Below are 20,027 nucleotides of genomic sequence, written 5' to 3'. Positions count from 1 at the left end.
GATAGTTGTGGCCAGTACCTCTTCGCAAATGAAAAGTGGATTTCTCATACCCTCTCTCTGCCCTTGTTAATTTCACAACGTCGTTGCGGATTAGCGACATAAATTGATAGAGAATATTCTTCACAGGCTAGGCTGTTAACGATTCCTGAAATTCCCGTTATTTCACGAATCATTTGACGTTTTATTGTTGACAAGTTTTTGGTGTTACGTAAGTAAAAATTGACTCAAAGCGGCGGGGAGAATTTGTCTCAAAATTTCTTCCCTAAGAATCAAAGCTACCGTCCAAAATTCAAAATTCACGTTAGGTTTATTAGCGCACTGATAACCTTGTAAATAGCTCAAACATGGTGAAAAAATTTTTATTAGTTTTTGTATATCTTTATCCTTTGTTCAATACGATCTTACACATTTCGGGTTTGAACTTTTCGTGGGGAACAAGTGCAACGGCTTACATGACGCATTTCAAATTTAACCGCTGTGCTATAAACTTGTGTGTTCGACCCTCGACGAACGCCTTCGATAGAGCGTCACCCTTCTTTGAGAGTAACGAGGGAAAGGGCGAGTAGTTCGCTTATTCTCTTACAGTTCTGACCGAAGAGGACGGCGTTCCTGGCCCCAAATTTGAAAGAGAACCGGAAGAATACATTGTAGACCAGCTAAAACGGTGGTTAAAATGTAGGGGCTTAAAATTAAGCGGTAAACGAGAAGATCTTGTACAGACTGTGTGAGATGCGTGAATTATCACACCCTTGATCCGGCAATCGATCATGGAAAATGGTTTGCTGCCAAAGTTTTTCAAGAAAATTCTGAAGTAAATAATGTAAAAAGGGGGTTGACGGGCCTACACGACTCCCCAGCGCGTGTTTAGAATAGCCTATTCAAAGTTTGGCCCTCACGAGTATGTCTTTGAGCGATCGCCCTCTTTTGTAAGATACGAGCGGCGGCTTTTGTACATTTCGCTCAATACTGGTTGTGTTTCCATTAAATGCCAGTTCATGTAGTTTATGTAGTTAATGTTCATGTAGTTGTCATTGAATAATTTCTGTTTCTTTGACGCTGAATTTTCTCTTTCTTTCGGTGCTTTCCTTTTAGGAGCATGTGCTCAACTTACTTGCGCTGGTCTTAGATTTGCCTTCAGTGGATCGGGAAATTCGGCTGTTAGACCTTTTTCGCCGGGCCAGGGAAGAGCACAAATATAACTTAAGTGTTTCTTGTCGTATTTTTCTCCGTAAAAAGCTCGCGCGAGCAAGCCAACGCTTGCACTTTGCCATGTCTCGCGAAGGTTTTGGGAAAGGAATGAATACTTTCTTCCCTTATTCCTTTCACTCTTTGAGTGATTTTGGCCATTTATCTGCATATCTTGAGTCTGACTTACACTCATCCCAACAACAGTGTTTGGTACCAACCATGCCGCTTCCTTTTAGAACGCCAAGTCTTTTTTTTGACGAAATTTTCCGTCGTTTTGTTTTAATTTTACAGCTCTCGCTCATACATTTCCTTAAGCTGGTCGCAATGTTTGTCTGAGTCTGTGGGGGGGGTCTCATAGGTTACACGTAACAAAATCTATTTTTAGTAATAGTATAAAGCGCTATTCATACGACTTTCCTTAATTCCAAAAAGCGGAACACACGAATTAGCAAATATCGTCACGATTACTGTAACCTGAAACAACCTAGGCGCGGAAATTTTGCAGGATGTATTACGGAAATATTTTACTTTTTTTGTCCTAACGCACAGGAACAAAGGGGAACAATAACAAAATTTCAAAGCAAGACTGAAAAGGATTCGATTTCGTAGCAACAATGTTGTGACCTTGTCGATATCATTGAGCGAATGTATTGAATAAAAGCAGAGACTGATGCATAGTAGAACTAATGTGTTATATTTACACGCTTTATATCGGCTGGAAAAACCAGCATTCTTCTGGTACGGTGAGAGTTTACAATCATTTTGGGTAATTTTCATGTTGTGACTGGTCCAGGGTGCCGGAGCGGGAATACAAGCTTAGATCCCACGACAATGTGGAATCAAAGTTAAAACGAAGTATTTGACATTTAAACAAGAAGAAAAAGTTTAAACCTGGACAACAACAACAGAGTGAAGAAGTTTTGCAACAGCTAAGTAACCAGCTTATGGTTTTATTTTCTCTTTGGTAGAATCTCTCAAGGGAAACGAAATATGATCCGAGTTGGAGCGAGTTAAAAAAATCATCGTGATTAGAGTTGGGTGTCAATTTCCTGTTAAATATTAACAAGGAATCGTGTTTTTACCATCCTTGAACAATCAAGAGTAATTTTCATACACTTGGTTTGTTTTATAAGAGCTTTTCTTTTACAAGAACGTTTAGTTTTGGAAGTTAAGCGAAATCTATTATGTTGGCGCATACTCTGCATGACTAAATCTTTTCGTCGCCGCAAAATCCACGATGGCTAATGACCAGACATTTGAGGAAGCCCTGATGGGGTAAATTCCGACGGGCGACATGGTGCTAAAACAGCGACATCAGAGAAATGAAAATGCGACCTCGAGCACGACATTGATGAAATTGCGACAGCGTGAATTACCTGAGGATACAAAATATGCAATTCAGCGGACTATACTTATTTACCCTAATGATGACCTGGTGTCGAAAACGTTGCGTATTTACTTTTTAAATTTAATTTTGCCTAGTAAATAGCTTGTTGAGGCTTGCACAGCAATCAACGCGTTTGTGCTATAAAATTTATTGAATCGTCAACCGCAAATCGATGGTCGCAAACACGGTTTACAAATTAAAACGGGGAAATCTGAGAAAGAAAAATTATTAAAAATAACAAAATAAACGTAAAGAATAAGTAAATGAACATCAAGGCGAAATACACTTACATTCTGTGCGAACCAAACATTAAAAAAGGGACTTCACCACTGGGTGCCCAGACAAGCGACGAGTCTGGTTGTTTATTCGAAATATAAAAGAATGTATGGGAGAATATTGGAGAGTCTTATTATCGTAAACTTATATCATGAAATGCCTGAGTTAAAGCTCAAAATAAATGTAAACCTACCTCACTTGCTGTGTATTGTCGTTTCCGTGGCTCTAAATGGCGAATTTGAGCGATTTGGTGGATTTTGCGTCGACTGTTACTAACGTATAGTATATACCTCCCTTGCTGTGTATTGTCGTTTCCGTGGCTCTGAATGGCGAATTTGAGCGATTTGGTGGGTTTTGCGTCGACTGTTACTATACGTTACTAGTAACGTATAGTAACAAAACCCACCAAATCGCTCAAATTCGCCATTTAGAGCCACGGAAACAACAATACACAGCAAGTGAGGTAGGTTTACATTTATTTTGAGCTTTAACTCAGGCATTTCATGATATAAGTTTACGATAATAAGACTCTTCAATATTCTCCCATACATTCTTTTATATTTCGAATAAACAACCAGACTCGTTGCTTGTCTGGGCCCGCTGTGGCTTCACTAACAACAAGGACACACTGGCAAACACGTGAGAGAAAAACCGAAAATGTGATCAAGTGTGTTGTCATGTAAGGGTCACGAGGCGTAACGCAAAGGAGAGACAAGATAAAATGAAATAAATAAATCAAAGAAAAACGTCGCATCCTATTTTTTGACTAAAAATAACTCACGTTTTCATAATTGTTATTACGTTTTCATCAATCGCGATTAAAGAACAGGACATGTCGACAGGGAGTTCGAGTTAACGGAGTTGGAGCTAGCTGGTAATAAATGACTGGAAAATGAGGAAATCCAGAAGAGGTCAAATCTTGTTAGAGTAAGTAATTAACTGTCGTCCGGTGAGGCCGATGATATATTTAAAACAAAAGGAGATAAAGAATGAACTACTGCTAAAATATGTGCAGAATTTCTTAAGCTTGTCGAAAATGAATCACGCTATAAAATTTTAACTGCAACTACCATATCAAAAGTTCAGTTTTTAATTGCATCGTTCAGGAATTTGCGGATGGCCGACTTCCTGTACAGGACGTGACCTTTTTTTTTGGCGGATGTCTCTGCTTCCTGTAAGACTTTCAATTAACTGTAAATGTATGCGTGAAATCATTTATGTCTCTGCGACGAAAGGTCAATTGTTGAGTGGCAGTAGACAGAGCATATAACACTTTACCTGTTTCAAGGACGTCAGATGCTTTTTCCTCAGCAAGACTGAAACATCACAAGTATCACAATCGTAGGGGATAGATTTTCAGTCTGGGTCAGGTGCATCGTATGAGCTACTAGATGGCATCGATTTCTACGAAATATTGGGGCAATGGAAAGGATTTCTGGGGAATGAATTGGCAGTACGATCCACAATGGATATTGAACGAGGAACAGAGAGAGATACAATTGAAACTGCTGGAATGCTGTCGTACAGTGATCAGACCTAACGCAGTAAGTTTGTGACACATGCAACAAGTTACAGTATGTTAAATTCCTTACCTTCAATTTAATTTAACTTCAAATTTACAAAACGATTATAAATAAAAGAAATTTTTTTAAGTTCAGGGCGAAACTTGGAGCGAGTTCGCGCATGGAAAGAGAAACGAGGAAATTGGAACACGCACTCGAAATAGAAAATTGACGCCGTGCGATTAGATATACTTTATGCATCAGTGGATCAAATCCTCTTATTTTCGTCTTCTTGTGTTCGTTAAGGTAGTATTTGAATAAATATCCTGTGTTCCAAGAACTAACGGATGCTTCATAATTTCCGTCAAACTATTTGGCACAATCTAAATTTAGTGCTGGTCGTTCTATCACTTTCAGGGGAGGATGAGTACAGTTTCGAGCTTAGTGTAAAAGTGTTGTCATATTTTATGCCTGTAGCGTGTTTTTCACATCGTGGATTCTGGGTAAGAACTACGGATTGGAAAACTACCCAACAATACGCGACGACCTTCGCATTAGTTTTGTACCGAAGCACAAGCCTAAGCAGGAGACTTGTGAAGAAAAAAAGAAATGTTTTCCTGGGCCTTGTGTCAAGTCGACGCAGTTTTTTTTAGTCTCACTAGGCCTCCGTCCATGCTTCTCCAAATAAATTTTCCGCTCAAAACCGTATTTTCGAAAATGTTTAATTCTTCAATGCGAATGAATTTGAAAGACCCACCGCTGAGCGCTGAGAGAAAACATTTTGAAAACTTGGAAACGAGGATTACGCAAATTAACTGATCAGTTGCAGCTCCTCTTGTACACGTTGAAAACATATTTGCTGATCGAGTTATTCACTTATTGTTGAGAAGTGTTTTACGCGGAAGAAAACTTATCTATCTCAACAATTTTGACAAAAACTTCACAAAAATCTTAAGTGAACGGAAATAATTATCAGGGATGCCGCTCCATGGGTGCATATGGTCAATGCTTTGGCAGGAGGGGGTGCTCAACGCCTTTCTTGGGGGGGTCGGGAAGGGGGGGAAGTTTGGTCTTGCTTCTCACTCGGGTTGCATTCACCACTCGATGATCCCATCCCCCCTCCCCTTTCTCCATCTGAGTTTCCCCTTCCCCCCACTTATTCTTAGGAATCGATACTATGTACATCTTGAAATTCAAATTACGTGTACGTGAAATAATTTCGTTTGATGTCAAAGAAAGGTCAATTATAAAGTCCAAAGAATGCTAACAAGATAGATAAAAAAAAGTTAAAGGGATTCGACTTCTCTACGTTGACAAACAGTTTCAGTGCAAGTAATTTATTTATTCACTCGAACTTAGTAGGCAGATTTACTAATCGAGCATACCCTAAGCGCTTTCATTCCTGAGTGACCAAAACAAAATTTCTCCTTACAATAGTATAACAATATCAAGCAGACAAGTGAGGAGATTAAAGAAAAATATCAATTATTAGTAGATTATTAGTTGATCCAATTCCAAATTCACAGAACTAGCTTCATAAGAATTGTTTGGGAGTGAAAAAGTTAACGAGAAGGTCATAAAGAGTTTGAAAAAATGGCAATATGAAAAAAAAATTCGGGGAATGAGTCAGAACTACGATCAACCAAAGGCCTCCTTTCTGCAATCCCGTTCATTGCTGAAGTTAACTTGTGAGGTTTATTTCTTTACTGAGACAGCGATTAACATCCATCAAAAGACAATGAATGTTCTAATGAAGTTAAGTTTGAGACCCAAATGTAATATTTTATGTAAAATATATTTAAGGGAAAGGTTACCCTAGGTTTTTGTGCGATTTATCCTATTGCTGTCCAGGTCAAAAAATCGAGTATGGATGGAAAGAAGGAAAAACTTTGCCCTTGTCAAAATTCCGTTTTTATAAAACAAAGAGCATAATTATTTGAAAATGTCACTGGTTGCTTTTCTCCTAAAAACAAATCCACTAATCGTTCACAAATTGCATCTGAGTGAGTTAAGAACCGCCTGGATTTGATGAAATCGCTGTTTGAACTTTACAGATTTCCGTTGTATATCTCAAAACAGAAAGACGATTCATTGTCAGAGAATTCTCGAATCGTGACTTCTACTAATTTTCTCTTGCTGATATCGTAACTGTCGATGAGCAGTACTTCAAGTGTCGAGACATTATGGTGATTTCATTCTTCATGAAACGAGAATTTTTCTACATTATCTTATCTGTTTAGTCTTCGTAGAGCCATGACCTTTGTGACCATCGAGTCATGAGTTTTGACTGCAAAAAATTTTCTCTTTTGTATTTAAAATTTGTTTGGCTACATAGGCAGTCTCATGCTGGTTAACAACGGTTAAATCATGTTTTCTTCTAAAAACGCAATTCTTGATTTTAGCAGATGAAACATTTAAAATCGATAAGCAAACCCAGTATTATCCGTTCATGATCGCATGCACTGTTCTAATTCTAGACCACCTAGGACTTAAGAAAATTCAAACAATACGAAAGAACGCCCTTTTCCGTGACAAAGGAAACAAGTCAAGTGCAGTTTAAAGGGGTACTCGCCTTGGCGGTGAAACTAAGAAAACATGACACCTTCAAGATCGCATGCACTGTTCTGATTCTAAAACACCTAGAACTTGAGCAAAATAAATCCAACAATACGAAGGAACGCCCTTCTTTATAATAAAGAAAACGAGTGGAAGTTTAAAGGGGCCACGAATAATTGAAATTAACGTAAAATATCCATCCATCGAGTAACTGCAACGAAGCAATGGGGACCCAAAGGGTTGCAGAAACTGAGAACATTTTGACAAACCCCCCATCTTGCAGGCAGACAACGGGTAACCTTTGCTCATATTGGACCATAAATCCGCTTGCACATGTGTTTTCGGTTACTGCTCGGAAACCACTCATAGGGAAAAAGAATCACTCAAACTCTTAGCTGATTATACTATACAGTGAGACCAATTGCTAGAGGACTGAAACAAACTTTTATCCTTTACCAATTAAAAGCTTGTCATTCATGAAAAATGAAAAAAACCTTCAAAGCAGTATTAATTTCTCTTTTCTGAAATACATAAGAGAACATTTTATCCTATATGGACTTAATTGCTACACTTGATTTTATATTGTGTTGCCCCGTTGTTTTTAAACGCCACATATCTTTACGTGCTGGAATTTTGTTTTCGTCGTAATGTGAAAGCAACGAGTATTAACTGATTTGTTTCCGAGGGTTCGTGTCTTATTACAATAAACAAAAACATATTCCTCCCTTAGTCTGATTTGGTCTGCATGTTTTATGCGTAAACTGTAGCCTTGCTCAGTGGCAAATGATGTTAGAGATCATTTATAATTTTGATGTTAGAGATCATTTATAATTTATCCCAGCGTTGGACGAACTCGATGTGGCTTGTCCTGACTGGATATTGGCGTGTAGACTAAATCTAGCCGGATTAAACGTCTAGAATCTCAAAGTGATTTAAAGTAGTTTATTTTTCTAAGAGGACTTATCTTATCTTTGTGACGTTATCAAACGCCTTTTCTATGGGTATTCTAACATCACAAAAACGTTGAGAGGCTTGGAAAAATTTTCTGCAGATGGTGAAATCCATGGGTTGCTTTCTTCAAGCCTTTGCCATCCCTGAGGTTGGGAGAGCCGGTTAAAACTGTCTCCCTGGGTTTTTAATAGAATAAATGCCAACAAACTGAAACTCCAGATAGAAAACGTGTCTTACTGCACGAGAGAGCAGATTAGGTTAAGAACTTGAAAACAATAGATATGTGATTTGGAGTATTAGCTGGTGTACTTGTGATCATCATGGCGAGGCGCACGTCTGCCCGCAAGCCAGAGTCAAACCAAGAAAAATCTCTTCAATTTTGATCTCAGGAAACAGTTTGGACTGAGCAGATAAGTTTATAGAGATAATCAAGAAATTTTAAAAAAACACGATTTCCTCATTCTTCCCTTTACCAGTGTTATGACTCACCAAAGAACTTTCTGTACCTTAGAAGGTATAACATCCGACTGAGAAAAAGAAGTCTTAGATTCAATTGTAAAGAAGCAACGAGATTTTCTTTAAAAAGATAGCTTCAAATTTTCCTCGTTCCAAGTCAAAGCCCCACTTTCCCATTCTCAGCCTGTACTGATACTTCGAAATCTTCCACAAGGCTGATCCCATTTTGAACACAAGCCATCGATGTAAAACATCGATGTATTCATAATCAACTCGATTCAATGGGTTGGAAAATCCTCTAGTCTACTTAAGCGACAGAAGAAAGACGCAAAATAATCAATCGACACAGTAAATCCAAAACACAAAAACATTTCGTTTCCTTGGTTAAAATCAGATATTTCCCTCACATTGAGCCTAACGACGTAGGCTGACCGCAAGTAAATTGGCGCGGCCACGATATTGTGAATAGAGGAAATTAAATGTTGTTTTGAACTAAATCATTTATCTCATAAGTTGAGCCGGAAAACACGTTTAGTTTTTTGTTTTGTCCAATTGTTTTCCTTGTACTTTTTAACTTAATGAGTACGAAACAAGAAGCGTAACAGCTCTGGAATAACTATGAACCTGCTGATATTTTCAGCAGTATGTGCTGCGGTTTATTTGTACAGCCGTCTCGTCAGGTAACTTTATGAGTTGTAGTAGCTACGGCTACACCAGTCAGTTCTGCATACCCTTCGCGAAATGCTAAATTAACAGCTGTTTTTATCGCCTATAGGAAAGACTTTCATGGACACCCACGTACACTGATTTTCCCAATGACAAAACGATGTCGGGAAATTTCCAAAGAAACATGCATTGAAATGAACCGAATAATTTCTTATGACAATTTTTAAAGTAAACAAGGGCAACTCTACCTGAACCATTTTCTTAGGTATAACTGATTATTCTGTAGCAACAAATTGAGGGTCGATCAAAATTCAGAATGTATTGAATCCGAGACATTTCCCACCGGAACATACGAACAGAAGGTCAAGGGCAACCACACTGGTCATGCAGTTTTTTTTTTTTTTTTTTTTTTAAGTTTAAAGAGAAAAGCCAGAGGTGCTAAGAACACAGCAAGGCCATATTACTGTGAAACCTTGGGGACCAGTTAGTGTCTATCATGGGGGGCGGGGAGGGGGGGGAACGAAGGGAGATCACATGGTCTTATGGTTTTCAGGGGGAACGGAGGGGCTAGAGGCCTATGATCCCTTTCCTCAATACCAAGATATTAATCATCACATCAAAACAGGCGCTGTAGTTATATACCAACTAATTAAAATTATGTTTCAATAAATATTTAGGCAATATGCGATGATACTTATACATTTCCAAGGAAGAGCATGGATGCCCTGGCTTCCCTTGGTCTTTTGGGACTTATCGTGCCGAAAGAACTTGGAGGCCTGGGACAGAATCACGTGTGTGCAGCCATGGTTGTTGAGACAATAGCACGATATGGTTGTCCAAGCACTGCTATGGTCTATGGTGAGTCCTTGTTTCACAAGAAGCAAAAATTCTGCTCTAAAATGGGATATTGAATTTGTTTAAGGATTACAGGCACAGGTACCTAAATCTTACGGTTTTTCCTAAGAGGGAGACACTTTTGTTCTGTTAGCCATGAATTATGTGAGCAAAAAAGTTACCAAATGATGAGAAATGTTCGGGCGTTTGTACCATACTATTTTCAAGTACATGAAAAAATTTCTCAGTTCTGATTGGTTAAGATGAATGCAGTTTTCAGTTAATTCAGTGCAGAAGAGGGTTAATTCAGTGCAAAAAAAGAAACAAACCGGACATTCTGATTGGTCAGAATGATTGGTCAAGGTCAATGTCAAGGTCGATGTCAAGATCAATGTCAAGGTCAATGTCACTTGCAGGGTTTGAATAAATTATTTTTCACGTGATGCACGCGCTTTTCTTCTGCGTAGTTATGAGAAGCTACCTCGTGTTTTTTCATGTATATTATTAATACATAATCACATGATTTTTTCGTGCAATTTGGAATAAATAAGCACTTGTAAATTTTTTCAAAGACCACAAATTGCACTCGCCCTACGGGCTCATGCAATTTTGTTAGTCTTTGAAAAAATTTACTCGTGCTTTTTTATTCCAAATTGCACTCAAAATCATGTGATTACCCACACAAATTCGTGAAAAAGAGCGGTACCGTCAATCCATCAATCTTTATCAAAACTTCACATTAACTTTGTGTTTTCTTCGTTTGGCAGTTATGCATTTAGGTGCAGTCGCTTCTTTGCTTTTCCGACATCACAATAACAAAACAATCCAAGATCTGCTCAGGAGACTTGACAATGATAAGTTGATTGGCAGCCTGGTGTTCAGTGATCCCGCAACAGGTATGCAAACGTAATATGTAAATGTGAATGAATGATGAAATGAATCAATCAATAAGTAGATGAATGAATGAGTGAATAACTTGATGAATTAATAGATAAATGTAAGATTTTAGCATTTTTAATTTTACGATGTGACTCCTCGTCTACTGATCCCAAATCGAAATCGTAATTTACCGATTTTGGCTGTTTCGTTTTTGCAAAGGGAGGTAAATCAGCGGAAAGCCCCCCCAAAATCCTTTGATTTCACACAAACATCCTAAAATCTTCGTGCTGTACATAAATGTGAATCGAACCTAAGCATCATCGGTAGAGGGCATGCGCAAACATCTTTAAGTCATTCCTACTGAGTTAGGTTAATAAGTAAGCTCCAACGCTGTTCTCCAAAGTGAAATAAAGGTTGAAAGAAGGAAAATACAGAACGTCAGAGATAAAATCTCTTTCTTAACCTTCCAACAAATGTTATACCGTTGTCTCCATGAGGAAAAGACCAAACAAACAATAGATTTAATAAATATTCTATCCTTTAACAAACCTTCCTGCAGTTCACTCACTTGCACAATGCGTGTTTATTTCTTGTCTCTTCATAGGCGGACATAATTGGTTTCCATTCAACTCCAAAGCTAAGCAATATGATGACGGCACCATTCAAGTTTTACGTTACGGTGCATGGGTAACAAGCGCTGGATTTGCAGATTTCTACGTCGTTGAAAGCACAAGTCCATCATTCGGAGGAGACTTTATGAACCTGAGTCTGTTCCTTATGTTTAAGGTAAAATTCGTATGTTAATACTAGTTTGTCGCTTAAAGAAGTTGCTTGGGATGTAATAGACATTCAATAAAAATAAAGAAAAAAAATAACGACGACACGAGAGTCATAGCGCATTCAACAAGGAGTTGAAGTACTTTGGATGAAAATGAGTCAATTACAAGTTTTCAAAAGCAACCAATCACAGAGGCGTTTCAGGCTTCGTAAGTTGATGTCATCGCCCAATGAAAACTGACAAAAATCTTGTGATCTAATTCTAAAGTGACTTTTTTCATCTTGTTTATATCCTCGTGTCATGACATAAATGATAATACCCTATTATTATTGTGCTTCGCTATCAGCATAAAAGATATTTTAACGATCTCTTTAAGCTGATCCCATTATCATGTTTTTATGAAACTCAACAGAATGAAGTCCGTTCCAGCACCGACGACTGGTCAGCGTTGGGCATGCATGGTAACCAATCCAGCCCCGTTGTTTGTGAAGGTCTATTGTCACCGGACAGACTTGTTGGCTCATTTGGTTAGTGTAATTGCACAAAACATTTTATAGCATATCCGCTAAAAGATTACAAAATCATAGCACGTTTTTTCCCTGCCAAGCTGGTTTGAGAGTAAGTTATACTACCATGTGTAACTAAAAATCGTTTCATTCTTTATAAATAGGTGAATTTCCATTAGCTGCACATGAAGTCATCGACCCATACTTCCTTCTATTCAGCTCGGCCTGTTGGAACGGCATTGCCCTGGGTTCTATTGATATTGCCAAAAAACACGTGATTAGAACGGAACACGTTGATAGGGGAATGCGCGTGGCGGACTATCCAATCATACAGGTAACGTGGATTGAGAAATTCTACAACTTCTTAACTAACTAAACGCTTTTAAGCGTATATTTAAAAATGTCTGTTCTTCACGTTCTTCTATTCATCTATATTTGTCAATTTTCTATTTCTAGAATCCTTTTTATCAAGCTCACTAAAATTATTTTCTTTGAAGCTATTTTTTCCATTTTTCCCTTGTATAGGACTACTTTGGCAAATCTCTTACGGAAACCAACTGTAGCCGTATGATGTTGTTCAGTGTGGCACAAGCCATGGATCAAGTGACCAATGATAATGACTGGTCCATATACGATCAACCACTCATGGCACCCATGTATGTAGTACAGTCCACTCTGGTTTCCAGCTCAGACGATAGATAAATCATATTCCTCATAAAACTCATCTCTGTCAAACTATCCCACCATAAATCTCACATTTTTGTAAAGTATATTTTTGTCTAATTCCTCGATAGTTTGGGATTTTTTACGTGTTTATTTGTAATTCTTTATGTTTTTCTCCTGTAGTCGAGGTCAGTTCCATCATTGGTGTTTTCAAGTCAAAATCAAAGCTGCTGCCAACGTTAACGCTGTCACAGATGAAATGATGCACGCCTGTGGCGGAGTTGGATACAAGAAAGAACTAGGTGGGTAAGGTTCTACTATGAAGAGTGGGTTCTTCTGAGTGAAAGGAAATATTGAGTAGGTCTAACAGTCTGGAAGAGGAACTATGAAGTCTAAGAGATCTATCTCATAGACATCGCGGATTTAGGCGGCTGGATAAGGGCTGAAGGGGGCCAGTTTGTGGTAGAAGGGGGAGAAGCCATCAACTTTTGTGCAAGACTTTGGATCCTTAAAGATCCTCAATCAAGCCAGCCTTGTAAGCACGCGTTCTCTATTCCTTGACTGTCCGAGTGAAGCTTGGGAAGGGGTTTTCCTTATAAGTCTCTTACGCTCATAGTAAGGTCCATGCCTAGCCGAGCAAGGAATGCTCAGCCATTGGACCGGGAACGGGCCTTCCCGGGGGGGGGAAGGGTCATCGTATTGTATATCTGGGCATGGATGCCTCCCCATTATGGTACCTTTCTCTCTGTGTCATGAGAAAACTTGGTGTGAAAACAGCCTCTCTTCATTGGAAAGTAACATAACTATAGACAGCGATAACTTTAACTGTACAAGAAAGAAACCCATCATGTTTGGCTCATGTGCATTGTAGGTCTAGAACGCCTTCTCCGGGATGGCAAAGCAGGATGGATGATGGGTGCTAGCAACGAGGTGCTCAGACAAATTGTTGGAAAAACGAGCCTGTTTGGTCTTGAAGTCTTGGATCTCTGGTAAATAATCTATATCTGGTACTTATACCTTTCATCTCCACAACAGTTTACTAAAAGTTTATTCGAATCTGGTAATTGTGAGTTTATTACGTTTTTCGAGCTTTATCCTGCTCTCGCTGTGGGTAAATGCTTTCTGTTATGATCGAAAATATTACGTGAGCAATCTGTTCCGATCAACGCGGTGACTTGATTTAATGCTTTTTATGAATGTCATTTCTTCATATATATATGGCTGGATTTAGTTGAAAAATTCGGAAAAGGCGGATGCATGGGACTCTGGATCAAAATATTCGAGTGCGAGCCTAAAGGGAGTCATTTTTTTTGTTTGGTCTCATGATTGAAAATTTTCTCCCACTCTTTCTCTCTCCACTCGTGGCTATGAATTGTTAGCGGCTATCTGATAAAATAACCTGAGAAAATGCTGGAATGGACATGGAATCCAGCTAGGGAGGAAAATAATACTTAAAAGCTCTGTTGGAGCCTGTTTTACAAGCTATTGAATTTGAAAATAACATATTGCACTCATTTGTAATTCTCAGGGGAAAAGTTTCCGACACACGTGTGCTTAATTCAGAACTGAGGAAGCTGAGTGCTGAGGAAAAGAAAGAACTGGCTCGTAAACTTCTTATTGAAGCCAGTAATGAAGACAACGATTTCAACCACAACATCGAGCTTCAGCATTCCTACCAAGATTCAGAGTTTGAAAATCCATTCAACACAGGTCCTCCAACGATGCAGAAATCTTTGGACATGCATGACGGGCTGCCCCACGACCCTTGCCTCAAACCTGACGAGTTCACCGCCCTAAAACTGTACTCAGTAAAACCTCTCGGGGAAACGATTGCCGAGTACACATTTTCTCTACCCCAGGCCACAGACTTCACGGGATGCTTCCCTGGCCAATACGTCCTAATGAGGATTGGGAAACATCAAAGGTTTCTCTCCCCAGTGTCGCGCGCAAAAGAATTGGGTAAAATTTCCCTCTTGTTGAAACATGAGACCAATGGAATATTCTCCAACTGTATCCGTGCTCTACAAATCGGTAAGAATGACAGCAAAAAATATTTACAAATGTAAACCAGTATTCTGAAAATTCAGTGAACAGCAAAGTTCGTCTCGGGGATTATTCAACAATATTGACTTCGCCTTCGGCGAATATTGTTAATCATTCTTAAACCAGGTAAATGGTATTTACCAATCTTTTCCCCTACAATGATAATAAACCCAAAGTGGTTCTTTTCCTTCCTTTCATTCCCACACGCAAATATAGAGGTGGACGTAAGTCGTCTCGTCAGTTTGACGCCCTGATGTCATATTGCGTAGCCAGCCTCGTTCCCAGATTCCATTTCTCTCTTGAAAGGAGGATGATCTTGGGAAACAAGCTGATTACTTTGCAGTGCCGAACATTGTTTTTATAGGCAATGATAACTGCCTAAGTGAGATAAATCCAAAGAACTTTTTGGTCTTTTCTTCAGGTGATACCGTGGATTTTCGCGGACCTTGCGGTGGATACGAGTATCAACCTAACTCTACCAAGTATTTGACTCTGGTAGTTGGTGGTATGTCCTGCCAGCCGGCCATTCAGATTATTCGTGAAATAATGGCTAATCCTAAAGACCAGACCTCTGTGACCCTGGTACTTTGTGCTGCCAGACCAGCTGATATTCCTTACCTCCAAGAATTGCAGAAATACGCTTTACACGACAAACGCCTTACAGCTTCGTTCACGGTGTTTGAAGTCGACTGCGATGATTGGAAGGGAGGAGAAGGTTATATCGATGCTAAGCATTTGTCTAGTACCCTTCCCCTCCCCACAGAGTCCAGCCATCGTGTGGTTGTGTGTGGAGGGCCCCGAATGGCCCTGGGAGTACTCCAGGGGCTTAGAACGCTGGGTTACTCAAGTGAGAAGATCTTTGTGTACGGGCAGTTTGGGGTTCAACAGATCAGGGCTGTTTATGGAAAATGTGCAAAGCTGGCAGAGCACAGGGAGACTCACATTATCAACGGATATCATTAACCAAACGTCTCTATACGGATTACCAGAAAATAACACTGCCTCTGTGTGCTTATAACTGAAGAAGTAAACCTCGCCATCGACAAAATAGGATACCAGGGTTTTCCAAGCTTCTTACATCCTTCTCTGTACAGTGAGACATAGAGAGACAAAGTGAAAGAGTTTTTTTAAGTTGAAAACAATTAATTGTTCCCACTGGATCGAATAGAACTGAACTCGAAAATTAACTGTGATCGCTTACGGTCAAACTTGTGCAAAAATTAATAATTTTGCATGATTGGTGCGATTGACTCCACAAGAATGTGATTATGTTTTTGACTACAAGGATTTTATTCATTATCACCTTGATTATTGATGCTTCTGATCTTTTGATCAACAGATGAAATCAAGTTTTTGAATAAGTTTATCAAGTGATAAGACCCTATCTTAATCCATGATATATATCAATAAATGTGCTTTGAACATGGCTAGTCAATAAATATATACAAAAGAATACAAAATGTGTAGGTGTATATATCCTTGCAAAGGATTCTATTTGTACATAAATTTACCGCTCGATTTGATTGAAAGGCTGTCGTCTTCCGTCTTCTTCCTCAACTTTTATCGACTTTTTTTGTCAAATGATTCAAATCATATCGGTAAAAGACAATATTGAGCCTTGTGAAACATAGTTCTCGTTGTGCATTATTCTATCCGTCTGTCTGTGCAACTGTCATTTTCTCTCCGTTTGTCTGTCTGTCTCTCTGAAAACTTAATGTATCTCTGCCTTTCTGTTTCTCTTTTGTAGTCAGCCGTTTCTGTAGCTGCGTTTAAGCGAAGCTTTTGCACGTGAACAAAGCGTGATGCGAAATGAGTTGGACATGAATAGAGCTTCATGTTTCCCCTGCCCCCCCCCCCCCCCCACAACTGAATCTCCAGGGGCTGTACTTGGTGGCTCCTTCCCTGTTGAAATGGACATGGTCCAGTTTTATCTCTCGTGTCTGAAGTCATGTAAATGATGTGGATGAGCGTTCTTTTTTAAATTAATTTCACAAAACTTCCTCATTACAAGAAGTGACCCATGCCGTTTGCAGGGATGCCATCCTATTTGAATTTCTACACAGCATCTTGGTCCCATTTCTGAATTTATGATACCAGAAGAAGCAAATGATAGGATTCAGGAATGTTGAGGTCTTGGCAAGCATAGCTGTTAAGGCGAAGGCCAAAGGAGGGATTTTTGCTGGAGTACCAATGATCGAGAGAAGAGAAATTATGGCATATGGCATCCAGACAAGGAAAATAGCCACAAACATGATCACACCAGTCCAAATTGATTTTTTCTTCGCCGCTACGCGACCGATGGTCATTTGTGCTCTAGATCCCCATTGCTTCTTGGCTTTCCTTGCCATCCTTTGTAAATCGTACGAAATAGCAGTATAACAAGCTATTATAATAATAACCGGAATAAACAGAAACAATACAAAAGTGATTATCGCAAAAGAGACGTCAGTTGAATCAGTGGATTTCCATTTGATTGAACACACAGCTCCACTGCCTTCTGGTCCATAGGATGACCAGCCAATCAGAGGCATTGTTCCCCAAACAAGCACAACAGCCCAGACAACAACAATAGTGGTGATCATTTCACGCTTTCGAGCTCCAGCGTGTCGTATTCCTCGCACAATTTTTCTGGTGGCCTCTACAGCAATGACAGCATGGTGCAGGATAGAAGAAAGGCCAACAACAGTGTGACCATACGCGTACCAGTTACAACCGACATCGCCCATTAACCAGATCATATTAGCATTGGCGACAATTCCAAATGGCATTACAGTTAAAGCTAATACCAGGTCTGCTAGTGCCAGGCTAAGTACTGGTAAGCTCGAAGGAGTAAGAAGACAGCGAACTTTGTAGAAGGTAAGGATCACAATGCTATTGGTGATTATGGTCGCAAGCATCGTCAGACTGTAGACAGCAGCGATCGTCTCGTAGATCTTCTCGGTGAGGACTTGGGTAATTTGACGGGCCATGACGAGTCTTCATAAACTAGATTGATCAGAATGATAAGAAAGATGATAAGTTTTGAGCCCGGTAGAGAAATATAGGAAGATGTTTTTTCGTCTAATAACGGATGCGGGACAAAGAAACAATTCTGAGTCCCCATGAGGAATCCAACCTCAGTGAGCAATTGGCCATTTTACAGCTGTGTACTTAGTTTCCAAGCCTTTGATTCAGAGTGAGGCTTAAGAGGAATCGAACCTCAGTGAGCAATAGGCCATTTTACAGTTGTGTGCTTAGTTGCCAAGCCTTTGATTCAGAGTGAGGCTAAAGATGACCTTGTTGTGATAGAGACCTGTATCTAGTTAGCATGATAACAAAGTGATTTACATTTGAAAGGCAGCAAGGTTTGTATCATAACAAGGTCATCTCTAGCCTCACTCCCGTTCAAAGGCTTGGCAACCAAGTAGGCATTTATAGATTATGCTAGTAAAAGTGGCATATTATGCTGGTAGCATTGCTTTTTTTTTTGGCCAAATTATGCTAACATTATGCTCTTTTTTCCAAATTATGCCACCGTTTTTTTAAATTATGCTCTTTGAAAAAATGCAAATAAGTCCAAAGTATATATTTTTTAACTGGAAGCCGTTCGTCTACAGGAAAGAAACGCAACAAATCCACAATGAATATCAAATAAACATGTGGTTCAGGTCAGACCCGGGCTCAGTGCTTCACAGTGAACTACAAATGCTACTAGTTTAACTAAAACTTTAAATATCGATTAAGGTCACCAAGTGCTTGGGACTAGAGACAAAAAATTATCAAATAATGGCATCAAAAATGATCTGATAATTATCAAAATGCGCAAATTATGCTAGTATTGCTACTTGGCAGAAATTATGCCAGTTTGCTCGAATTATGCCAAAAATTATGCTAGCATAATCTATAAATGCCTACAGCCAAGCACACAACTGTAAAATGGACTATTGAACCTATGTTAATTTCATAATGGCCTTGTTCACCTTGGAGTCTTTGTAACTCAGTGGTGGAGCATCGGAGCGTAGAATCCGAAGGTCTGAGGTTCAATCCCTCAGGGAGTCTCAACATTTTTTCTTCGTCCCACGCTCGTGATCAGACGAAAAAACATCTTTCTATAGATTAATCAGATTTTCATAATTTTCTTTCTTCGTGGTCTTGTTTCACCTTATCCCATCATTTTCGTATAACCTTGTAGAGGTCTGTAATGTTAACAACATCGAAAATGTTGAACGCCTACAGAATATATCAACATTTGAACTTTAATTTAGCTGATACAGATCTATTAATTGAATTCTCGCACCGAGTTTCATGGTTTCCATAGGTTTTGGCCATCACCTACTAATTAAAGATTTTTCATACCATTAACAAGAACTCTTTTTGCCCTATTCCTTCTTTGATCAGATATTACTAACTGTGTTAAAAAAATCTAACAAACTATCTCAACACAAAGCAGAGTATGGCTCCAAATCATTGCAAAAGAAAAGGGCCTTGATCACCGCCAATTCATAATTTGACGAGCACTTCCATTTGTTCCTACTGAAACAAAATAATATAATATATTCTGTTTTACTTCTCATGTTATGATTAAAATATATTACATTTTTGCCGCAGTTACTGTGAAAATTTAATGAGTTCAAGTTCTAAAGCTTTTACAGAAACATCAAAAATCGCATAACTTCTCTGTTTCCACAATAATTCTTAACGAGGATTTGGACAAAATAGAAGCTGCGATGTTTTATTTTTATCTTTCAGGTCCATCAGAAATTTCTGTCTCGGAAATAATTGCGCTCATGAATAGACTATTTATAGCAACAAAAGCAAAACCGTTAATTTATTCCGCTCTAAGCTCTAATTAAATAGAAAATACCGTTAGAAGTGATTAGGGGAAGGTTGGCTGAGGAACCTTTTTCCAATAGCTTGTGAGAACGATTCAAGTTGATTAAAAACCATGACAATTTTTAAAGAGGTTTTCAAAGAGTTTCGAGGATTCCTGGAAAAAAACAAGGAAAAAAATACACCAACAGACACGCAATTCACATCACCCTGGACTGAAATTCGACAAAAACCCAAGAAATACTTTTAGTGAAGCTAGAGGCATTAATCCATTATAATCGATTTCTTTTTCAATTTATCAAAAAGAAGACAGCATCACATTCCCTTGATTTTTATTGACTTTGCCAAACCATTCAAAATAAAATCTTCAATTAAGAGAGAACGTCATTGATTTTGAATTTTATAAGAAGTTAACTATGTTATTAATTGCTTTTTCGTTAGAGATATCACCACATAATGCAAAACTAATACCTTTATCCTTTCTTGGCAAAAATCATTTTCATGACACGTTAAGCATTTCTTTTTTGTCTCCG

At 38.8% G+C, this 20,027-nt stretch overlaps 3 protein-coding genes across 4 annotated transcripts in view; 1 reads left to right on the top strand and 2 right to left on the bottom strand.

Annotated features, from left to right (window-relative positions):
• LOC148721134 (uncharacterized) overlaps positions 1 to 20,027 on the bottom strand; it is a 91,159-nt gene that overhangs the window by 69,950 nt on the left and 1,182 nt on the right. The gene's annotated exons all lie outside the window — the stretch shown is intronic.
• LOC111321185 (uncharacterized) lies at positions 4,064 to 16,145 on the top strand. Of its 2 annotated transcripts, none has more exons than XM_022923995.2 (11): positions 4,064 to 4,395; positions 9,660 to 9,840; positions 10,584 to 10,712; positions 11,300 to 11,481; positions 11,886 to 12,000; positions 12,144 to 12,313; positions 12,505 to 12,635; positions 12,826 to 12,944; positions 13,514 to 13,631; positions 14,171 to 14,673; positions 15,107 to 16,145. In XM_022923995.2, the coding sequence occupies exons 1-11, from the start codon at positions 4,243 to 4,245 to the stop codon at positions 15,646 to 15,648; spliced, it is 2,343 nt and encodes a 780-aa protein (XP_022779730.2). In that variant the 5' UTR covers positions 4,064 to 4,242; the 3' UTR covers positions 15,649 to 16,145. The 2 variants fall into 2 exon arrangements, with proteins under 2 accessions (XP_022779730.2, XP_088594631.1); XM_088738505.1 differs by lacking the exon at positions 4,064 to 4,395 and adding an exon at positions 8,176 to 8,996 and having other exon boundaries at positions 15,107 to 16,111.
• LOC111321186 (visual pigment-like receptor peropsin) lies at positions 15,952 to 18,911 on the bottom strand. The gene is given in 3 exon segments (XM_088738510.1): positions 15,952 to 16,678; positions 16,680 to 17,670; positions 18,645 to 18,911. Coding segments are annotated over 2 exon segments (1,041 nt in total). The 5' UTR covers positions 17,655 to 17,670; positions 18,645 to 18,911; the 3' UTR covers positions 15,952 to 16,612.

Source organism: Stylophora pistillata, chromosome 11 (genome assembly GCF_964205215.1).
Source record: "Stylophora pistillata chromosome 11, jaStyPist1.2, whole genome shotgun sequence".
NCBI lineage: Eukaryota > Metazoa > Cnidaria > Anthozoa > Scleractinia > Pocilloporidae > Stylophora > Stylophora pistillata.
This window is presented reverse-complemented; position numbering and strand designations above follow the sequence as displayed.

What these genes read in the sequence shown, in the direction of transcription:
- LOC111321185 (XM_022923995.2), top strand. Translation starts at nt 4,243, where the DNA reads ATGGCATCGATTTCTACGAAATATTGGGGCAATGGAAAGGATTTCTGG. An exon ending in CAGACTTGTTGGCTCATTTG is followed by an intron (nt 12,001 to 12,143) that starts GTTAGTGTAATT and finishes CTTTATAAATAG; the next exon opens with GTGAATTTCCATTAGCTGCA. An exon ending in CTTGAAGTCTTGGATCTCTG is followed by an intron (nt 13,632 to 14,170) that starts GTAAATAATCTA and finishes TGTAATTCTCAG; the next exon opens with GGGAAAAGTTTCCGACACAC.